Here is a 22,142-nt window from a genome sequence, read left to right on the forward strand (position 1 = left end):
AAAGGTTGATTCAGGAAGTTTAAAGGTAGAAATGAAAGAAAAATGAGTGAAGTAAAATGGAAAAAAAATGTTTAAGAAAGTTAAGTTCTATAAACAACATTATCATTAAGTATAAGAATATTAAGTGCTTAATTGTTATTATTATTATTGTATGTTAAAGTTCTGACTTGTTCTATTTTGTATTAGTTTCATTAAAATTAAATGAATTGTAAACAAAAGGGGGTGTTGGCAGTGGTGAGTAACAGTGACAGAGGTTCTGAGTGAGCACATGTCTGACATGGTTAAATAAAGGATCTTTTATAAAAGTACTGTTGTTTTATTGAAGAGCAATACAAAACACTAGCTGAGAAATATGAGTGTATTTAAAACGTTATAGCCGATTAGAATGAATGGAAGAAAATGATTAGAGAAAGATTATGTGATTTTAATTTAGGTTAAGTTATAAGGATGGCAGGAATATAGTGTACTGATCCATCCATTAGTTGTAAGTTTGTATGTAAATAGTTGTATACAGTAGAGGGATGAATGTGAGAAGCGAATGTATTTATAAGTAAGAATGGAGAGTGAGTGATATTCTAGTGATAATGGCCTATCCATGTGTATGTTGTAAATGTGTATAGATGTAGAAATGTCGTGCTTGTGTAGTTGTACATAGCTTCTAGAGTCAGTTATTAGGGTGCATGTAATTTATTGAGAGGGTATGTTCGAATGAGGTTAGTAAGCACCTGAAGAACTCAGTGGGAAAAAAGAAATTTGTCTATAGCATCACGGCTATTGACGTCAATACTTTTCTTAGTAAAAATATTTTAATTTGTATTTGTTTTAGATAAAAATAATTGTGTTGCCCAAATGGAACCTGCGGGGGCTATAGAATAATGCTGCCCACCTCCCGAAAAAGTAACTAGTTGTAACTATCAATGATGTGGTCTGACGTATTCTTTACCAGCAAGGGGAGTGTACGATAGCTCAAGTCAGGCGTTCATCTGCTTAATGATGGGGAAAATTCTGAGCAAAGCACGGCGAGTAAGCCTTTGTGACCAGGTGCAGCTCATAGACAATGGGTTAATAGATAAGAAACAGTACAAGGGCATGATAGTAACTAAGTTAGGGTCTCTAGTGTTAGATGTTTATTGAGGAAGTTGACTCTTAAGATTTGTCTTTTATATAAAATTAATTTTTATCTAAACTAAGTGGGGTATGGTTCATTCTCGTAAATAATATATTTCCTAAACTATTCCGAAAGTGACAATGATATATAGTAGGTAAATGATTAATTTTAATCTGAGAAAAATATTCTCACCTTGGTTTCGTGACCCCTTTCAGTCGATGTTCCTCCTCAGTCGGCGCGTTACAGTCTATCTGGATCATCTTCTCGTACATATCCTGTGCAATCGATCAACAACAAATTATTTCTTACAAAGGAAAACTTTGTAATAAACACAATCTTCCAATTCATGTGAAAATAGAGCCAAGTTGTGCGTCTGGACAGTCTAGAGCATTGAAGAATTTATTTTTACATTCCTAGATGCATACTTCAAATCAGAAATAAATAACAACTAATTTGAAAAGTGAATTATAAAAACTTTATAAATTATAAAACAAGGACTGAACTTCTTGGATAAAAAGCGAAAAATGGTGAAAAAACAATGTTTACTTTCTCTTACTCTACTATAGTAAGAAAAAAATGGTAATCGTGATTTTCGATTTTGAGCTTTCACTGGAAATAATCGTTCTAAGGTCCTCTGAGTCCGAAAACTAGTTTATACTCAATGATTTGTGTCTGGATGATTTGGTAATTTTTTTTTTTTTTTTGTTAAATGCTTTATTTCAGCACATTCCACAAATAGAACAGCACGCTGTAAGAATACATAAGGACACTAGCTAATTCACTCCAAACGAACTAGAGCATAGAACAAAACATGAACTGTAATTTATGTTCGTTTGGGTATACCAAATTACTTACAAGGGAATTTTGGCGCATGTTCTTTCGAACACGCCGTGTAAACTAAAAGAACATTCAAAAAAGGTGATTCAAGAAGGTGGCAGTTTAAGAAAAGTGGAAAAAGTATTTGATATGCAATTAGTGATTTTCGTGATAGTTTGAAATCGGAAAAAGAAGGAAGTGGGGAGTCTATCAACTGCTCAGAATAAAAGCTATGCTCAAGTAACTGCAAGTAAAACCGATAATCATAATTTTGAATTTAATCCAAAATCCTTCCAGTCTCCTATAATTACTTACGATAAGATTAAAAGAGTTACTGACATTGGCGAACGAAACATTCCTCTGACACCTCAAAACCATCTTAGAAAATTGTTTCAATCCCTTAAGGAGCAGTCCTGTACGCCATAATTGCGATTGAGTATTTCAGTTGTAAAATATATTAAAATAAATGATATGGAATTGCTTCATTTCATCAAGTTAAAGAAGAGTAACCTAAAAAGTCACTTTCAATATCTTTGTTTCGCCAATGGATGATCAATATAAACGGAAAATCTTCCGATTAGTAAAATAAAATAAAAATAATCAGTAATATCCAGTTTAATTATTCTCCCTAAGTCAATTGGTTACTCCACAGCATCACAGACTTGGATCCAAACAGTCGATGTTTACTCATATAAAAATGCAATTGCTGGAAACATTTTGTTCAAGATCCAGCAGCAAGTACTAATAGAAGAAGCAGGTTCATGATTAGCTAAATTTACTTGTTACAATCATAATTTTTCATTTTTGGCCAAGCTTTCCAACCTAGGGATGGTCACCTTATGCTACTAACAATTATAACATTTTTCACTTTGTTACTTGTAAAACAAGAAATGATTAAATTTTATTTTCACGTTTCCTGGTGGCTCTAACATATCTACATATCTTCTGTCCTGACTGTTTATGTTCTCAAGTCACTAGGTAGAAAGCTTGGCAAAAAATAAAAAATTATCACTGAATTTGGCAATATTCTTTCTTCCTTCTTGATCAATGAATCGTAACCAAAAAACGATGAACTAGAAAGTTTCAAAATTAAAGAACATACAATGTCATAATGGATGTCATGAGCATAAGAAGCTAATTGAAAATCGTGGGAACCACTTTGGAAAAATATCCATTTTTGATATAATGAAAATTGATACAATGAAGTGGTTCTTCACTAATTCTTTGGTGATCACCTATTTTCAAGTTTCCTGGTGGCTCTAAGCGGAATATAAAATTTTAAGTGACTATTTTTGTAAGTGTGCAAACCAACTTTCTGTACTAAGGGGACCTAAAAATTCCAAGACTCAAAATCAGAAAGATTTGCACCACATTTCAAGACTTCCTCTCAGGAAGGGTAAGAGAAAGTACTGATGGAAGACGTGCCAAAGCGCCGAACATTTCTTTCAGCTGTGAAATCTAGCAGGATGATGAAACAAACACTTGGCTAGGCGCTGCAGTTAGAACGGGAAGCTCTGAAGAAGAATCCAGATCTGTCCAATAACGCTGAGATCTCTGGAAGTTGTAGCAGTCAGACATCCTGATTCAACCTGGCACCTATTATGTGGTTATGTTAAATAGTTATGTTCCCAGAACTAACTGTGGGATGCAGCAACAGGTCGCTGTCTCTCATACAGCTCATCCCTCTCCTCCGATGTCTACTTTTGCATTAAGTACTATGTGAACAATATTAAAAATCTTAATTAAAGTACAACGACTGAGTTTAATGTTTAATTTGTTGGGAATGGCTAAGGTATTTTTATAAAAACAGACCAACTATTATGATAAATTATTTACTTAAAATTAAGATCGTCATAGTGCCCGTTTAAGTCGTTCTAACAGTGAAGAGTTACCTTTAGATTTTATTCTACTAACAGGTGGTTGTATAACTTCCATTCTCGTTCAACATATGTGATGTAACCCTTCAGAGAGGAAGAATGAGAACAATTAGAGTAGACTAGTTCTTAATTTGGTCTTCAGAGGACGTTCAGTAGCAATATTACTATGACTGATTTCAAACCAGAAGTCACGTTATGCGAAACTACTGCCGCTAGCAGTAATGCGATTACATCAATTGTTCTCATATGAGTTAGCAAGATGTTCCAAGTCCCTTGACTAATTCCTAGACAAAAACCTAGTTTAAAAAGTTAACCGACAAAAGGTAATAGATCAGATGGTACCCAACACACCATTCAATTTCAGCCATTTAGAAACGTTTCATAAAAGATTGTATTCAAAGTACAATAATTTGTTTCTAATTCTCCCCAACCTGATTTTTTTTTGGGGGGGGGGACTTTATAAGCACCTTAACATTCTCCTCCTTGAACAATGTTTCTAGATTTTCCTAAAGAAGTTGTAAAAAACATATAAAAACCCATTGTATTGTATTTGTGTAAATTTAAAAACAATTGATATTCAAAAAATTTTTTAATTTCCACAGATCTTTATGGTGGCATTTTAAAGGAACTTTGGTTCTGGGAAGAATTTCTTTTCTTAGCTTGATTATTAAACTAATTATCAAACCACTAATGCACTATGTTTTTAATGAAACATTATTAAATCTCCTTAACAAAAACTTACAGTTTAAAATGTTAAGTATAAGGGTTGATTAAACGCCAAAAGGTACACAAATCAGCGAGTACCCAACATTTCATTCATGCTTAGTTGATATAATTTAAGTAATTTTGCTGCATTAACTTTTCCTTCACATTTTTTAGAATTTATTAGATCTCACAGACCCTTGTGCTGGCCATTTTCATCTACAAAATATTTGTTCAAATATTACTGTAGATTGACTTTAATATCTAATAATAATGATCTCCTTAACAAAAACTTACAGTTTAAAAAGTTAAGTATAAGGGTTGATTAAACGCCAAAAGGTACACAAATCAGCTAGTACCCAACATTTCATTCAAGCTTAGTTGATATAATTTAAGTAATTTTGCTGCATTAACTTTTCCTTCACATTTTTTAGAATTTATTAGATGTCACAGACCCTTATGCTGGCCAGTTCGTTCATAATATTATTTGGTTATAATTATGATAAAGTGTATATTATATCTTCGTTTTTAAATAGGTACTTTATTTTAACTCTATTCCAAATTATTCTTCTGATTTATCTTTAATATGCCCTTTATTCTGAAGTTGTCACATCTTATACATGCATGTTAAAGTAGAAAAAGACAAAGTTAGAGTCGGCTACTGTTTAAATTTGAATCACGGAGGATTTAAAACAATATTTCAGACTTGAATTCGTCTTACCGAAATATTCGTGAGCACAAATAACACACAGTTAATAACAAGTAGATTATTCAACAACAATTATTCATTTCTCAATTGTAATTTAATTTAGCCCCCTAATTTTACTTATAGTAAAATACTGGAATAATTAGCTTTCCTAAAAGTATGCATATCTTATTTATTTTATATTACATATTTACAACGTTGTGAGAAGAACAGCTACATTGAGAGTGTAAATGAAGAAAACTATATTATTTGCGATAAAGCCAGATAATTATTACCTATTATTATAAACGTTTGACTGCTACATAAAATAACAATTACATTAATCGAAGAATGAACTTAAACCGACGATTTTTATAAAATTAAAAATCAATAAAATAAACAAAATCATTGATGTATGTTGATGTAAGCATTTTTTAAAAAAAGTTTATGATTTTTTTAGCTTCATATATTTTTTTTATAACGTTTTCTTTTTCACCTGTAAGTATTAAAACTGTCCGGTAGGACAGTTGTATAAGGGTTGATCGTCAAAAAGTGCACGAAAAAGCGTAACGTTAAAAAACACCCAGCTTTGACAATTTTTTTCTCTTTTTCTATAAAAGATAAAATTCCCAAATTTTCTTTAGGTACACCCATTGATAATTTTAACGATTGCAGTACTTCTTCTTTTAAGGGTAAGAGCATGATGGCACTTCACAGCCAAGTAGAGGAGCTTTAATCACTTCTTCATGCTAAATTTTATCAAAATCGGACTAAGCCTTATAGAAATATTGGTAATAATAGTTTTAGAAAGGGCCTTACTTGGGTGGGGCAAACTCCCCTCCTTGTGAGGAGAGTTTTGCAGAAAGTGCAAATCTGTACAAAATTTCGATTCGAATGACACTTCATTCATGAAAATCGGTTCACGTGTCGATAATTTGAAACTATTGTTATACTTCCCCTTAACCAGTGTAAGAGCAGATCGTCGCTTTAATGTTACGTTGGGGAGCTCTAACCCTATCATCCTACCAAATTTTATCAAAATCGGGCCAAGATTTACAGAGTAATTAGTAATAATAATTTTGGAGGGGGCCTTACATAAAGGGGGCTAACTCCTCTCCCATTCGATGTACAGCGTCGAGACCTCCAACAGGCACATCTACATAAAATTCCGAATTGAATGACTCCTCATTCATGAAAATCGGTTCACGCGTTTAGGCGCTACGTTGTTTACAAAAAAGGTAACAACAACAACAACAACAACAACAACAACAACAACAACAACAACAACAACAACAACAACAATTTCTGAAAATGCCGTTTTTGCTCATTTTCGGCAACTTTTTTCTCGAAATCTATTAGATCTGGGTGGTTGCAAAAAAAATTACAGTTATAAAGGAGGATTTGCCCTGTATTTTAAAGAAAATTTGAGAATTTTATCTTTTATAGAAAAAGAGAAAAAAATTGTCAAAGTTGGGTGTTTTTCAACGTTACGCTTTTTCGTGCAGTTTTTGACGATCAACCCTTATACAACTGTCCTACCGGACAGTTTTAATACGTTAAAAAATAAGGACACATATACCAACTTAAATTAATTAGCGATTTTAATTAAAATAATTAGCAAAATTAATTAACAATTTTTATGAGGATAAATACCATCACCCCAAACTTCTGGCTACCTTAGGGGGCTTAAATTTTGAGATTTCTGAAAAATGTCTTTTATCGTTTAAAGACAATTTTTTGATAATAATGTATTAAAATCAGAAATACAAACATATGTTTCAGGCGAAAGTAGTTTCGAAATATGGACTACAGAAGTGATGGAAAAGTAAGTTTCCGAACTAAACTAACCTTGCGTAATTTTGGTTTCTCCTTGGCTTTGGCTAATTCTTCCTCCAAGTAGGTCCTCACACCGATCTTGCAGTCCATTACACATGGGTTGGTGAAGTCACCTAGAAGATCTTGTAACTGCAGGTACATTGAGGAACCTGAAGTATTTGCTTCAGTTAAAGATTTCATTTTGAAGAGAATAGTGGCAAAAAAGAATAGCAAATAGTGAATCAGCAAAAGATATCCCATGTTTAATTAGAGATAGGACACCATCGTATAAGAATTACATTTTGACAACAATTATTGTTGGCAATTAAGACTTAGATTAGACCATTCAAAATGATAGGCTCAGAGAAGTAAGGATCTTGTTCTCTTAGAACGTTTAGCTGAAACTGGGTATTGCCAGATGATGTGCGTACAGTGTTCTTAGGAGGCAATGATGGTTCACTGGTTTGCGATGGCCAGCAAATAATCTCGTGGCGGAGGTATAAGTGGAGAGGCTTAAGCTGTTCTTTTTAACGATGCAATTCTCTAAGCTTCAAGGATACCTTCAACAAGAAGATATATGGTAAACCACACAGACTGGACATACACCATTCTACTCCCCAGATTAGTAACTGATCTGCTCTTTGAGCCTCTTTTCCACTACGGCTACATCTTCTCCATTTCACTCAGGAATAATTTTTTTTTCAAGTATACCCTCTAATCACCACCCATTATTCTTAACTGGGAATAACGAATTTTGTGTTTCCTTCCAGTTCGTATGGTGTTTGGCTCGCTCTTCTTGCAATCATAATTGTAAATTTATTCCTGCAGTGTAAGATACCAGTAGTCACCAAAACCAGTTATTATTCTTTCCGTGATTCTGAAGAACAAACAGAATCTCCTTAATTATAAATCAGGAAAATTGATAAAATTTTTACACTCTCTAGAATTACTTTGTGCCTATAAAAGCTCAAGTAAAAAAAAAGGCCCAGGACTTTGGTATTAGATTCCGTACAGCTGAATTGTTGGGTGGTGTAGCCAGAGCATAACTTGTATTTTCTTTAGATTCATCCTGGCCGGACTTTCTTTTTTAGTGTCATGGCCAAGTTGGTGCCATAGAGCACTTAGAAGCAAATGTCAAAACCAAATTAAAGGATACCATCGCCATCGTCGCAAGTAACGTGGCCCTTGTACTCTGGAACGTATGGCCTGAGAATGTCCTTCATGAGAATTTGGAAACATAACTGCTCCTTTGGACATAACTTTTTCAAAATAGTACCTGGTTCTGGCCCAGCTTTGAAGTTTCCTGTAATAAAATCACGTAATTGTTCTATTTTATGTTTTATTAATTTATTTTTAGAAATTTGGCTGTATCCGTTGGAAGTAGGTAGATGGAGTAATATTAATTAGAACTAAAGCGCACTCACCCTCATTAAGTGATCAAAACAACCACCCTAAAGATAACGTTCACATGACTTATTGAGATTTAGACAATTAGGAAGTTTTCTTCAAACGTTATTTGTATAAACTGGAGTGAAACAGAGAAGCAAGTGTCTTACGATATTTTGTTTTTGAGTCATGAAGCTCTCAAAGACAATAGTCCAAGAAAGTATCAGTATATGTGGTTCCACTCGGTCGTCATTTCTTAAATTCTTTAAAAGTTTTGCGAACTACGATAAGAAAAATGAACAAAATTTAATTAAGAAAACACTAAAAGAAAAAGAGTAAATAAAAATGAAAACTGAAGGAAAAAGAGTATCATTTCTGTAGTGTATTGTTGGTTAGTTTTGATAAATGTCGCAATAACATGATCATTTTTATTCATCAACACAATGTTAAGCATAAATTATTGCAACTTGGGATTCTATTGGAAAAAGGTTACGAATCTCAAAAGAGTGCATGCCACTGATGAAAATGGATCACTACATACGAAGACGTTTTCGCTTGAAGTTACAATGCACAAAGACAGTAAGTAAAGACGTTCGTAGATAGCAAACGAAAACAATCTACGATAAGATGGGTTCCTTTTGCAAGAAAAGTTGGGGGGAGTATAGAATGCATAATTTGTGGTTCAGCTCTAAAGACACTATCTAGTAGTTATCATCTCCAACAGAAAACGTTTTTAGAAATTGGCATCGATCTTATTTATTGCGCATTCAGGTAATTATTTTTTTATATTGTTTTGTTGATTATGTTCTGATTCAAATTTCTAAACACACACGCACTCCAGCTCCAGCTACACACTAGGGTCAGGCTCTCTTATTCAGGAAATGCAAATTAATTCATAGCAAAGACACATAAATTCTCATGAATGAATAAATCTCAACACACCTTCTAATTTGGTTGATAAAACTGAAACGGAAAATCGTATATCGGATATACGTTGGGTCTTTAAGTTAAGGGGGGAACTGCTGAACCTCAACCACAAGCCTTATAGCCTGGATGTCCAGGAAGAATGTACTCTGCAATTACAGAGTAAAGGAAGATACGTTCCACTTAGTCGCACAAAGCCCTATTTTGGCCCCATATAGACTGTCGGTATTTGGGGACAGATTTCTGTCATATGATTTCTTTCTTAATTTACTGAATGGTCCAGAATGGTCTCACTTAATCAGATATGTGACGGCAGCATGGGAATATAGAAAACTAATAAATAATGAATTCAGCTAATGAAAGTATATTAAAAATATAAATATTCCATTATATATATATATATATATATATATATATATATATATTTCTTTCCTATATTTTAAATTACAGATCTATAATTAGTTATTAAATTTGAAAAGTGATTATTATTATACTTATTCTGTGGCTAGAATTATCTATTTTGTCTCTTAGTTTACCCTTTAATGCGCTCCCAAGGAGTTTTACTTAGCTGCATGCCTGCAATCTATTCAGCTACTTCACTAACAGCTGTCTGTTACTTTGTTGTTTTTTTTTATCATAAAAATTTAATTTTCTTTAAATTGCTATTCTTTTGTTGGAAAATATTTTTGTAATTTGGTTTTAAAGATTTCTTTTTATTTTGTATTTATTTATTTATTTTATCTTATTTTTTCACTTGATATTAAGAAATTTTTTATATTTACCAAACCCCGGCAGACGGATACCTTGCCGAATTAAGTTTTCTTGTTTTTTTATTTTTTTTTTAGTTAAGATATTCTTATGTACTTGTACAATCAACACACCTTCTAGCTATTATGAAACTAAATCCAACTGCTTAATCTACCACAAACACACTCTTCCAACTAAATAATGCTTCAATGACACTTACTTCTATGATCATTCACTCTTCCAACTAAACAATGCTTCATTTACAATTACCTCCATGATCTTACAACTAGTATTATTTACAAGAGAATTTAACACAACTTAAAGTCTACAATTATAAGCCTTGGCTTTTGAGAAATAGATGCGTGTTAGAAGATAGAAAACATAGTGTCACATCACATAGAAGTGTTACATCTTGATACTGCGATTTTTCAGCTGCATAACTGTGGCTCTGGCTGCCCCGATCCTTGGGGGGGGGTCTTTTTATATAAGGAGGGAGAACTGTGATAATTCATACTTTTCGTTCATCTGGTTTATTGTTTGCTTCCAACGTTCTCAAGAACATCCGGTCAATGGGTGGGTTCAAAGTTAAAACAATTCAAAGTTAATTTAAAACCCGACGACCAAGATGCCATGTAAAAAACAATGAACGACACCTCAGACGTTAAAATGTTAAGAGCAGCTCTTTAACTTCTTAAGAATCTAAGAATTTTAAGAATTATTCCACGACTTGAGATAGTTAAAATATCTCAAGCATCTACCCCTAGCTCTTACAGAAAAAAGCTGACCATCTCAAGTCTGAAGTTATTCTGCTAACTAAAAGACAATCTTAACTAACTCGATCCGTTCAAACAAACATTTCTCTACCCTGGAAGAGCGAAGTCAAGAACCTGGGCTATTGATGGACTAGCCATCATTAAGTTGATTAGGTTGACCATCACTCAGCGATAATCTTTATCTTCCACTTTTGGACAACAGTTCAAATTTAAATAAATAAATAAAAAGTAAGTAAACAATTAAATTAAATGTAATGAATTTAATTTAAGAAAACACAATACTATCTTTACATCCACCCCTTAAAGGAACATGCTAAACCACTTTCTTAGATCCAACAACTGTCTAACCAATAACTAGTAGTAAGCAATATTTAAAAACAGATATAATATTAACAGGGTGGCTGACTTTGTTGCCCGTAGTAGGGCGCATATATTGCATCTTCATTCTCATCAAAACTTGATTAAAACAGTTTACTGTACGGAATTTGATTTCAACTAAGTTTTTTCGCTCACACTACACTTGCTAATAATTAGTTGGAGTTGAATCTGGGTCACACCCATACAGACTGAAAACTCTTTTAAACTCTTTCTCGGACCATATGCCGATTGTCCTTAAATGTGGCGCAGTAAGTGCCGTCTCTGCGGATGTCACCCCTCTGCTACCTAAACTGAAATGGAAAGCCCAAATTCGTACCGTCTACCATGAAGAATTACAAAGGACTTTGGAAGACGTATCATTTATACCCGATAACCCCCATAATAATTTAAAACAATTGATTAATTTAATTATAAATTTTGCTAAGAAACAAGAGCTATTAAACTATACACATAACAGTTATAACAAAAAACAGAAATGGTTTGACAGAGATTGTGCAGTAATGCGTTCTATTAAATTTGGTTTATTAAATATTTTTAGAAAAACAGATTCCTCTACAATTTAGCTTCTATATTTAAAGATTGTAAAAGATTATAAAAAAATATGTAATTTAAAAAAAGGAGTATTTAGATGGTACTATAAATAAATTTAAATATGTCAAAGACACAAAGGAATTTTGGAGTCTAGTTCGTTCATTTAAATTTAAACCTTTTCATTTTGATAAAAGTATATTGCCATTAGAATGGTTTCACCATTTTAAAAATATGTTAAATCCTCCCTTGAAAGCTATTAGAATTAGTTATGCAGAACCATATATAATAAACCATGATTTGGATGCGCCTTTCTGTATGAAAGAGTTAGTGCAAGTGCTCAAAAATGCTAAAAATAATAAGGCACCCGGTATAGACCAAATACCATACGAGTATTTTAAAAATAGTCCTGAATTTTATTTAGAAAAAATCTTCTCAGTCTTTAATAAAATTTTTGAAAAAGAGAAACTGCCTGAAACATTTAAAAGCGCCATTGTGTTTCCTTTACATAAGAAGGGAAGTATTAAGGAAGTGGGCAATTATCGTGGCATTTCTTTCGGAAATACAATAGGAAAACTGTTTACTGGCCTTCTTTTGTCAAGGCTGACCAGCTGGGCGGATGAAAATGGTGCAATTGGAGAATATCAGGCGGGATTTAGGAAGAGCTACTCAACCATTGATAATATTTTGAATTTAATGAGTATAGTTAAGATTAGACTGAGTAGGAAGAGGGGTAAAGTGTTTGCCTTCTTCATCGACCTATCCGCAGCCTTTGATTATATTGACCGCCATGCGCTGTTCTACAAGTTGTCAGAGATAGGTGTATCAAGCAAAGTCACCAATGTACTGAGAGATTTGTATTCAGGTACACATGCTAGAGTCTGGTGTCATAATGGTCTGACCGAGAGTTTCGAGACAACCATGGGTGTGAAGCAGGGGTGTTTGCTGAGCCCCCTCTTGTTCTCTTTTTTTATAAATGATTTAGAAAATTATGTTAATGGGGGGCGTGCAAATTAATAATAGTCTGTTTAAAATATTGGCATACGCGGACGATGTGGTGTTGTTAGCTACAGTCGGAGTCGCCCTACAACAGGTGATTAACTCGCTTCAAAACTATTGTTTAAAGTGGAACTTGAAAATTAATTTAAATAAGTCAAAAATCGTTGTTTTCAGAAATGGTGGCAAACTTGGCAAATACGACAAATGGTGGTATAACAATGAAAAAAATTGAAGTTGTGAACTGGTATAAGTATTTGGGAATCACCCTCTCCTCAGGGCTATCCTTGGATAAGCATTTCAGGGAGAGAACTGCAGTAGCCAAATATGCCCTGAATTCCTTTAATAACTTAATATTAAATAGAAGCAAACCCTTCTCTTCCATGTTACAGGTGTATAATGCTGTCAGTAGAGCTATCATTTGCTTGGAGCCCAGATATGGGGTTGTACATGGTATAATCAAGTGGAGATTCTTCTTAAGTTCTTTGTCAAAAAAACGTTTAGCCTACCGCATAATATACCTGACTTTGTGCTATATCTCGAGACTAATGTACTGCCCACATTCCTATATACAGTAAACTTGCACATAAAATATGTAAAAAGATGTCTTACCCTACCGGCGCATCGATACCCAAATATTTTGATGAACGAGATCATTGCGAGAAAATTGTTTCTGTATAAGGATTAGGTAAAACTCTATGATACCTATAATATCTCGTTCACTGATTTCATCAACTTTAACATGAGTATCAATTCAGTAATGGAAAATTTTAAGAATGGCATACTTAATAAATACAAGCTTTTAGCCATAAAAAGTCAGCATCACATACTTTATAAAACGTTCGACCTCCAACCCAATTTAGTACATTGCAATAACTTGGATGCTCGCTCCATTGGGTGGATAATTAAAGTTAGGGGAGAATCGCTATACCTCAATAAATACGTATTCAACAAGGAAATCAAGTTATGTTCTCTGTGTAATTTAGAAAACAGACAAGAAAACGTATTTTACTTAATAGCGGTATCCCCAATATTAAGAGAGTTTAGGTCCATATATTTTAAGAAAGATTGTTTAAATGAGCTGGAGTTTATGGACTATTTAAATGGCGTGTTGGAAAAGCTTGGTGAACTATTGTAAAGCGGCATGGGCATATAGATACGAACTGGTGAAGGAATTTAATTATTAAAGTGTTTTATCTATTATTAATGTGTATCTGTATCCCCTAAATGTGTCTGTATGCCTATTCCGTAAATAAATGAAATATTAAGTGGCCTTAATTTTGAATATTATTTATTATATAAAGTCGTATACTGTATTTAAGAATATTTAGTTTTCTGTATTTTATTTTTTTGCTTCTGTCTGTGGTGAGATTATTTTTTATTTTATCTTTGTTTCTTTTATTGTTTCTGTTTTTCTTTGTTTTGTTGTATTTATTTAACAGTTCATTCATTGTGCTTTCATCATGTAGAAGGGTAAAAATAAGTAGGGACAACCCTCAGACGGTTCTTCAACCATGAGTATTTGTCTGTTACGAATTAAAAAAAAAAAGTATGTAATTCTGTAAAATTTTGAATAAAGGCACTTTATTATTATTATTATTATTATTAATTAGTTGGAGTTGAATCTGGGTCACACCCATACAGACTGAAAACTCTTTTAAACTCTTGTGGATAATGCTTTTTTGGAAATAAACTATTTAAATTATAAAACAAAAAGTACTAGGTTTCTGCAAGGGTAAATGAAATTCATTCATTTATTTAGTGAACTTTTTTTTTAACTGAAACATAAGATTATTAGGTAGGGGGCCCCCCAAAAATGAAGCAGGGCGGTCATGACGAACTGTTTGGCCCCATAATGCTGCCATTAACACGCCACCCTCATCCGCATGTTATTCAAATTATTTCTATTGTGGTGAGTTACAGAGACGTACTTCCTGGAGTGCGGACGACCTTCAAGTGTAAACCTTGGACCTGTTTGGTGACGCAAGTTAAGTTGATCGTACTTCCTATTTGGAATCTTATAACATTTTGTATTCAATGAGGAGCTTTAACCGCTACTAGGGTGTACATCTGCAAAAAACTCAGTTTTATTTAAAGGTTTTTTTCACATGTTTTTTTTCACTGACCCTTTGGTCAGTTTTTACCTATTGTTGACATTGCTACACCTCGTCAATAGTATTGCATCATTTCTAATACTCACACCATTCTAAAATTGAAGTGTGTTTCAATTTTTGTCAACAGAAATATATCTATTTCGAAGAAAAAATTGCCATCTTAGTTTTAGTGACAGTTTTTAACGAGACAGATTTCTCTTACTAGTAGTAAGAGGAGATAATGCGATCGTCTCCAATTTGGGCTAGCCGGTTTTAACCAGCAATACACCTAGATCATTTTCTCTTAATACAATTCACAAGATTCTAATGATACGTTTTTTCAATATCGTAATTTCAATAGCATTACTAAAGGTGTAAAACTTAAATAACTTAAGAGGAAAGCCTACCCCACTCTTCTCTTCCACAAGTGCCACATAATAAAGTAATCGCCTATTTTTTCAGGCGGGGCTTAACGTCCAACTACCTATTAGGTGTGGACGGAGGCGACTAGCAAACTTACTTTACTGTAAATTTCTTTTATTAACCATTAAATAAAATCCAAGACCTAAGACCGGGGAATCGAACCCAGTATCACAATACATATTAGCTTCGCAGGTCTCGCCTCTAACCGCTCGGCTATCATGGCGCCTAAGAGCCATATATTGAATTTTCATGGAAAAAAATTGGTCGGATAAAACTTGTATTGTTGCTTTCCGAAAGATGACTAGTAAAATTGGAAAATTTTCCATTATAGATGAATGTTTAAAAAAAGGCATGTTTCATTAATCAGCCAGCTCATGTATGAAGGCAACTCAGGAAAAAAGGCATAATTTCAGGGGAAAAACCTCCCCTTTATTCCAGGTTACACCAGCCTCCCCTTTATTCCAGGAAATATTAAGAACTATTTTTCAACTCAATTTAGTGGGTACAAGAGCATATGAGTGCGGCAATGAAACATCTTTTAGCAGGGGGCACCGCTGCTAAAGTGGAGCTAAAGGATAGGTGCAGAAAACATCCTATCAGTCACACCTTAAAAAAGGTTGAGGAAAATGGACTTGAGCGTGGAAATGTTTGTGGCACGAGTCCTCTAATGGGATACTAACTCATCAGTACATTCCGAATGTAGCAGATCGACCTGCTTTGGAAAAACAAAACTTTACTTCTGCAGAAAGACTCGATAGTATGTTCTAACTAGTATTAAATCAGGAAACAGCAGCAAACTGAGAATATTTGCTCTCTTTTGCGGATCTTTTGTGAGCCTGTTAGAGCTCGAGTGATTCGACACCACAGCACTGCACTCTCTTGACTGTACTCGACCCTTGCCACACTGGCCACCGATTGACCCAGCTATTTATGTGCACCTGGTGTGAATTGATCAGCTTTCATTAATAACCCTGACTCTAAATTATATCAATCATTTTCGAATTTGCCAAATTTTAGCTATTTTTAAAATTCACAAATAATTAACTAAAACAGTCCGGAACAACTTGTTTTGAATGAAAATACTAAAACATACAATGTTAAAATGAGGATGTAGCGCTACTTTATTGAACTTCTTTAAAAGTATTAAGAAATAAAAAAATAAAAAATATTTTTCGGACTTGAAGAACCTCTACAAGGATATTTTCGGTGAAAACTCAAAACTTATTTACTTTTATTGTATTTGTAATGTTGGTCTTTGTTTGGACATTAACTATTATTTTATACAAGGGAACTCAAAACTTGTGGAGTCGCAATACCTTTCCTTGCTGGTGGTAAGAGAAAGTAGGAAACTTGTCGGGAAAGGGATGTGAATTAATTGTCTCAGAAAGGTTGTGGATTAATTGTCCTCAAAAAAATAATCAAATTTGCAGTTACCAAACGATTAAAGAATAATACAGAAGCAATAAACCACATTAAATCACTGGCTCCATTCCTAAAAGATTTAATTGGCTAGCTCCGCAAGCGGACCAGCAGTTGTCAATTAAAGAAATAAAAATCAAATTTGTTGAGCAAAACAAATATAGCAATCAAGGCTGAATGAGTTTCTGGCGTTTAGAATTAAGTAAATATATTGCTCTGGCGAGCTCTAATGACATTCGGCTCACCTTGGTGGCCAGCAAGCTGAATCCAAGGGTATCGCTGCTTCTTGTATGTCTGGAAGAAGGGCGTCCACTGCACTATGTTTCTCAGCTTCCTCCATCCCGATGGCTGCAACAGTACCACTCGGCATAAATAACAGACAAATACTAACAAGTAAAAGTTCCCACAGATGCCAAGTTTATCGTTAAACTTCCAAGCGGATTGTTTTCTTTTTTAAAAAAACAATGTTACACATGGTGCAAAAGTGAATAAAACTGTCCGGTAGGTAAGGGTGGTACCCTTATCTTAGTTTAATTTCTCAAACAGCTGTTTTGGGAAGAAATGCAATCACAGTTCCTTTTTCTGACTTTTAAAACAAAGATAGCTATTACTATTTAATTTGAGAAGGTGCACAATAAAGCATATGTGCATATATTAAATGCACAATTAAAGACAGTGGTTGGGAGTGTATCTGATTACTTGAATTGAAGCCATCATTATCCTGATTATTTCTTCACACCTTATTATACTTTTGTACTCTAAAATACCTTCTTTGAATTTCAGCATTTTCTTACCACCATGTTCTCCATAATTTTTAGATATTTTTTAATAACAAAGAGCTATTTAATCACAAACACTTACACTTTTTGTAGGAAGCGCTTTTCCAAGAAAATTGTTATTCGAGAAATTCTATCTAGGGACAACAACTCTTAGATCCCATACAATTATCACAGTAGAGCTAATTACAGTTCTTCCGCCTACATATCTATGTACACAGTTACATATATTAAATGCATTGCCTACATGCTGAGAAAATCTGAGAATCGAAATTTTCTGGAAAACGTAAGAATAATAATTATAGAAATATTTATTTATTTTCATTTCATTAATAAGTACTACATTATAAATATCTTACATAAAACATCTCATGGTCACTGACCCTCAGTCGAGTTCCAGCATTACTTTCTTATTTTCATTATATTAAATTTAAGTACAAGTGATAAAAATTCTATACCACTTGCATAAATTAAGATTTACTCAATTCAATAACACATCTGCTCTTACAATTTAATTACACGAATTTTCAACATAAATATTCGTAAAGCATATACAAAAACAATAAATAACCTGGAGTAATGTAACTTTACCTCACCAAATACATCAATACAGCCAGCAAAATATTGAACGTACGTAAATACGTTTTCTAACTCTATTAAAAACATATAATTGACCACATCCCGTTTTTTTACGCCTTCTTCACAAACACATGCCAAATAAATAAGATACACATTTTAGACAATGTATGTATATGTAAAAATACACCACGCTGAGGCCAAATAACGCAAGTATACAATCAGAAATACTTTGTGGAAGACTCTTGAATATTTTCTTTAGAAAAGAATGCCACCATCTGTGGAGTAATCTCACAACTTATAAGTAAACATGTGCTAATCTATGTAATAAAGATATGTAATAGTCATCCCTCCTCGAAAATTATTTACTACATGAAGACAACATATTTCTAATGATGTTTGCTACAATTAAAAGGAATTGCATTTCATTCCTCTAAAACAGTTGATTCCAGTGCGTTCAAAGTGTAAAATTCAGTTCGTTAAAAGACGGTAGAACGGTATTCCGACATAATACTACTTTGAAGTAGATCCTGTAAGTAATCAATCAGATTAAAATTCGATGAGCGAACGGGACAATCTCAACATAAAATTTAATGACCCCGCAAGAACTCGTTATTAACAAGTTTCGCTCTTCGCAGACTGCTGTTTCATCTGCAACATCGAAATCTGGGCTGATTATTCCTGTTACTCATTGGCTGCACTAATGAAATCAAGATTCGATCCAATTAGGAATGTACAGTAGTCGTCTTTTTGAAACTACACATGCAGCATATACTAGTTCGAAGTTATTCCACTGCAGATAGTAACTGAGCCTCTTGGATGGCAAATTCAGATGCGGCTGGGAAAGGATCACTTGCTCCTCAATCGTTCTGGTAATTCAAGATAAGTTTCGCCGTAATGTAAAACGAATTAAATAAAGAGATTTCAATTTCTCCCAGTCTTCATCAGACAAGAATGAAGTGATTTAGATATTCGAACTATCTAAAGTCTTCTAACGAAATAGTCGTTAATCAGCTAAGGATAACGCAGGATAAACTTTTTTCTCCTAAGTTATCCTATTCTATCATTCTTCTGCTAACAGTAAGAAGGTTGAATGGCACATTATATTAGCAAACTTTCGGGAAATGCTGAAGTGATTTCTTCAACGCAAATAAAAGTCTTGTTTTAGATCTTTGACATCTTAAAGAAACTTTGGAGGAACAGGATGCGAATCCTCGAGATTGCATCAAAACAGTAAATAATACGAAAACGCCTTATCATCTTCATGATGTAATTAATTAATGCCGGAAAATACTAACGAGGTACTAAATATGTAAAAAAATAACAATATTTTGGGGAAATATTTTGAAGTACTCAATGCCCCTAATATTGAAAAACGTTTGAAATAATTTATTGCAAAAATGTAAAATAACTATTAAGGAAATTATTCTACATAGTATGTACATATAAGCTCAGTAGGTCCACGTTAGGTTAGGTATTCATTCCTTCGTGATTGTGTAAACATAACCTTTTTTTTTTTTCTTTTTAAATAAAAGGAGGAAATGTTTGCGATGAAAACCCAATTTTGGCTTTTGGTATTTGAGCACCTCTCACATAGAGTGTTTTAAGATGAATGTTCACTATCTGTGAACATTCTCTGCAAGATGCCATCGGCTAAAGGGCAGATGACAAAAAGTACAATTTATAACTACTGCTTTCCAAAATAAGAGAGACGGTACCTTTTGTGGAGGCTCTGGAACATCGGAATCCCACTCAGAACTGAGATCGTCACTGGAAGCTTCGCCATACTCAACGCAGAGATAGGGAACGTCTAGTAACGATTTGGAGTATTGTTCGTAGCCAGGTGCAGCCAGCGGTGGCGATCTAGGGGAAGGGGATCGCCGCTCTGCTCTTCTGGAGCCTCCAGTCATCGGGCCATCTCCAGCAGCACCTACAAGCACCACACACACACCCTTTCTCTTCTCTATCCTCTAGATCATCTGAGCCTTACCATGACATTCGCTCTCTGGTCGGCAAAATGTTTGTGAGCGGCTAGTGTGAGCAGTTAGAGCAGAATCCTGATCGCCATACTACACAATGGAACACCCATATTACATTCCCTTACTGAAAGCCTAATAATCACATTTATATTACTAGTGATATTATTAGTTTCCCTTGGATTAAGCACAGCATTGTAATGAAACTCTATGAAAGAAATTTAAAAAATTAATTACAATAAAACAAATTAAGATCTAAAAAAAATGCAACATACATTAACACAATTTTTTTGTTTTTTAAGAAATCAGATTTAAGTGCAGCCTTAAAGAAACTTACTGTTTCTTATTTATATAGCTATAGCTATTTATATAATATAGTTTTCAGTTCTTCTTTGATTAATTTGAATGAGGTAATTAAGCATTAATAATAATTACGTAGTTTTTTAATTACTACATTTTTATATAGTATTCAGGGAAATTACTATTAATTTACTCTACTAAATATTTCATTAACACAGTATTTTACGAGTTTAAGTCCTTAATTATACATACATTTAATTATAATTCAGGCGTAAATATTAGCGGTTATTTATTTTGTTTGTACTCTGAGCGCATTTGGCCATATTGTATTCCGTAGTAAGAATAATACAGAATTGAAATGTACTTTCAAGTCCGTGATTAAAATTACGATAGTAGTAGACCAGCTCAAACTTTCTCTTTTTCTACTAATGAAGTATAATAAAGCTCCACAATAAAAATGACAGAGTTGAAATGAAACTCATGTTTTTTTTACTATTTAAGAAGCTGAAATACACATTTTATCACAAAATATATTATACATAAAAAGTGCTAGTCAATTCTTAAATTATTAATGAAAATTTAATGAAATAAAATTACTTAAGTACAAATGATTTTTAAGTTTTTTTTTAAAAATGTATTCTGTGAGGAAGTACTTAGAAAACCACAATAAATAGTTTTTAAGAGAAATAAGTTCAGAAGGATGGGGAAAATTAGAAACAATTTTAAATAAAATACATAAGCTTTTTAGAATGTTTCTGTCAGTCTGAAATTCTAAATTGAAGCATGACTGAAACGTTGGATATTTTTCTACTTAACTTTTCAAACTGTAAGTTATAGTAAAGGAGATTACTTTTCTGTAAGGGATAGAATTTATTTAATTTGTTTGCTAATCACCTCCTTCCCGACATCTGATCGATCGGTGGTTGTTCGTTTAAGCCTTTTGAAAAATAATTATTATAACCTAGAGACCGTTCCTGGATGCCTGCTTTCAGCTCAACAAACAGTCGAACTTAAAGCTTGCAATAGATTATGTAGGCCACATTAGACTAGAGACTCTCATGATGAGAGACTACCTTTAGTAGTAGAAAAGGAGTTATTAAAATAAAGTCGAATGGTACGCGCAACGTGGTAGGGGCAATCAACTTCCCAAAAGGGGTGTAAATGAAGTTTTTACCTGATCTAACGATTTATATAATGCTTTAGTAGTTCATAACTAAAGCCATATAATATTTAGTAAAGGTTCGAAATTGAGAGATAATTTGCAACTTAGAATTTTGAAAATTGCAGTAAAAAGAAATGTTTTTTGGTACCAGTTGATGTACTGTAGCCACTCAAAGCGCACGTCCGTTGAAAATGCAAATTGCCCTTCGCCAGATCACTTGTGGCTTCAGCGCCCTGAGGCGAGAGAAGTCGGCCTTTCAGGTGATGTCGCAACGTCAACATTCATTACAGAGTGGGAAACACTGTGTCGTTCTGCCAATTTGGAACAATGAAATTCAATCAGTGCATTCATTATATTAACCTCATTAATTGACATTCAAATTTTATTCTTTCTTTCTCTTACTACTGGTAACTACGTCAAATTTATTATAACGGAGTTAAATGTGATGCCAAAATTCTGAATTGAAGGAAATCTTTATCCGGTAGTATCAGCTCCGAACCTGTACGACTTACCGCCGCCGATCATGGGTGCGTTCCACTAAGCGATCACAACGATCAAAACATACCTTCAGGCGTTCTACTTGGCGACCGCGGTCGTTGTGGTCGTGGCGAAAACGTCACTAATGACGTCATTATTTTCGCTCACACGGCGACCACAACGCCCCACCTTAAGAGCTGGGTCG

At 33.7% G+C, this 22,142-nt stretch overlaps 1 protein-coding gene across 1 annotated transcript in view; it reads right to left on the reverse strand.

Annotated features, from left to right (window-relative positions):
• IP3K2 (Inositol 1,4,5-triphosphate kinase 2) overlaps positions 1-22,142 on the reverse strand; it is a 57,262-nt gene that overhangs the window by 7,637 nt on the left and 27,483 nt on the right. Inside the window, exons 3-6 of the mRNA XM_074125149.1 lie at positions 16,916-17,018; positions 8,160-8,306; positions 7,037-7,173; positions 1,301-1,383 (exon numbers count right to left, since the gene is read on the reverse strand). Of these exons, the coding sequence (XP_073981250.1) occupies positions 1,301-1,383; positions 7,037-7,173; positions 8,160-8,306; positions 16,916-17,018 (470 nt within the window). The remainder of the gene's footprint in view (positions 1-1,300; positions 1,384-7,036; positions 7,174-8,159; positions 8,307-16,915; positions 17,019-22,142) is intronic.

The sequence above is a fragment of the Rhodnius prolixus genome, unplaced genomic scaffold, assembly GCF_049639745.1.
Source record: "Rhodnius prolixus isolate KJV_2025 unplaced genomic scaffold, Rpr scaffold_3, whole genome shotgun sequence".
In the NCBI taxonomy this organism is placed as follows: domain Eukaryota; kingdom Metazoa; phylum Arthropoda; class Insecta; order Hemiptera; family Reduviidae; genus Rhodnius; species Rhodnius prolixus.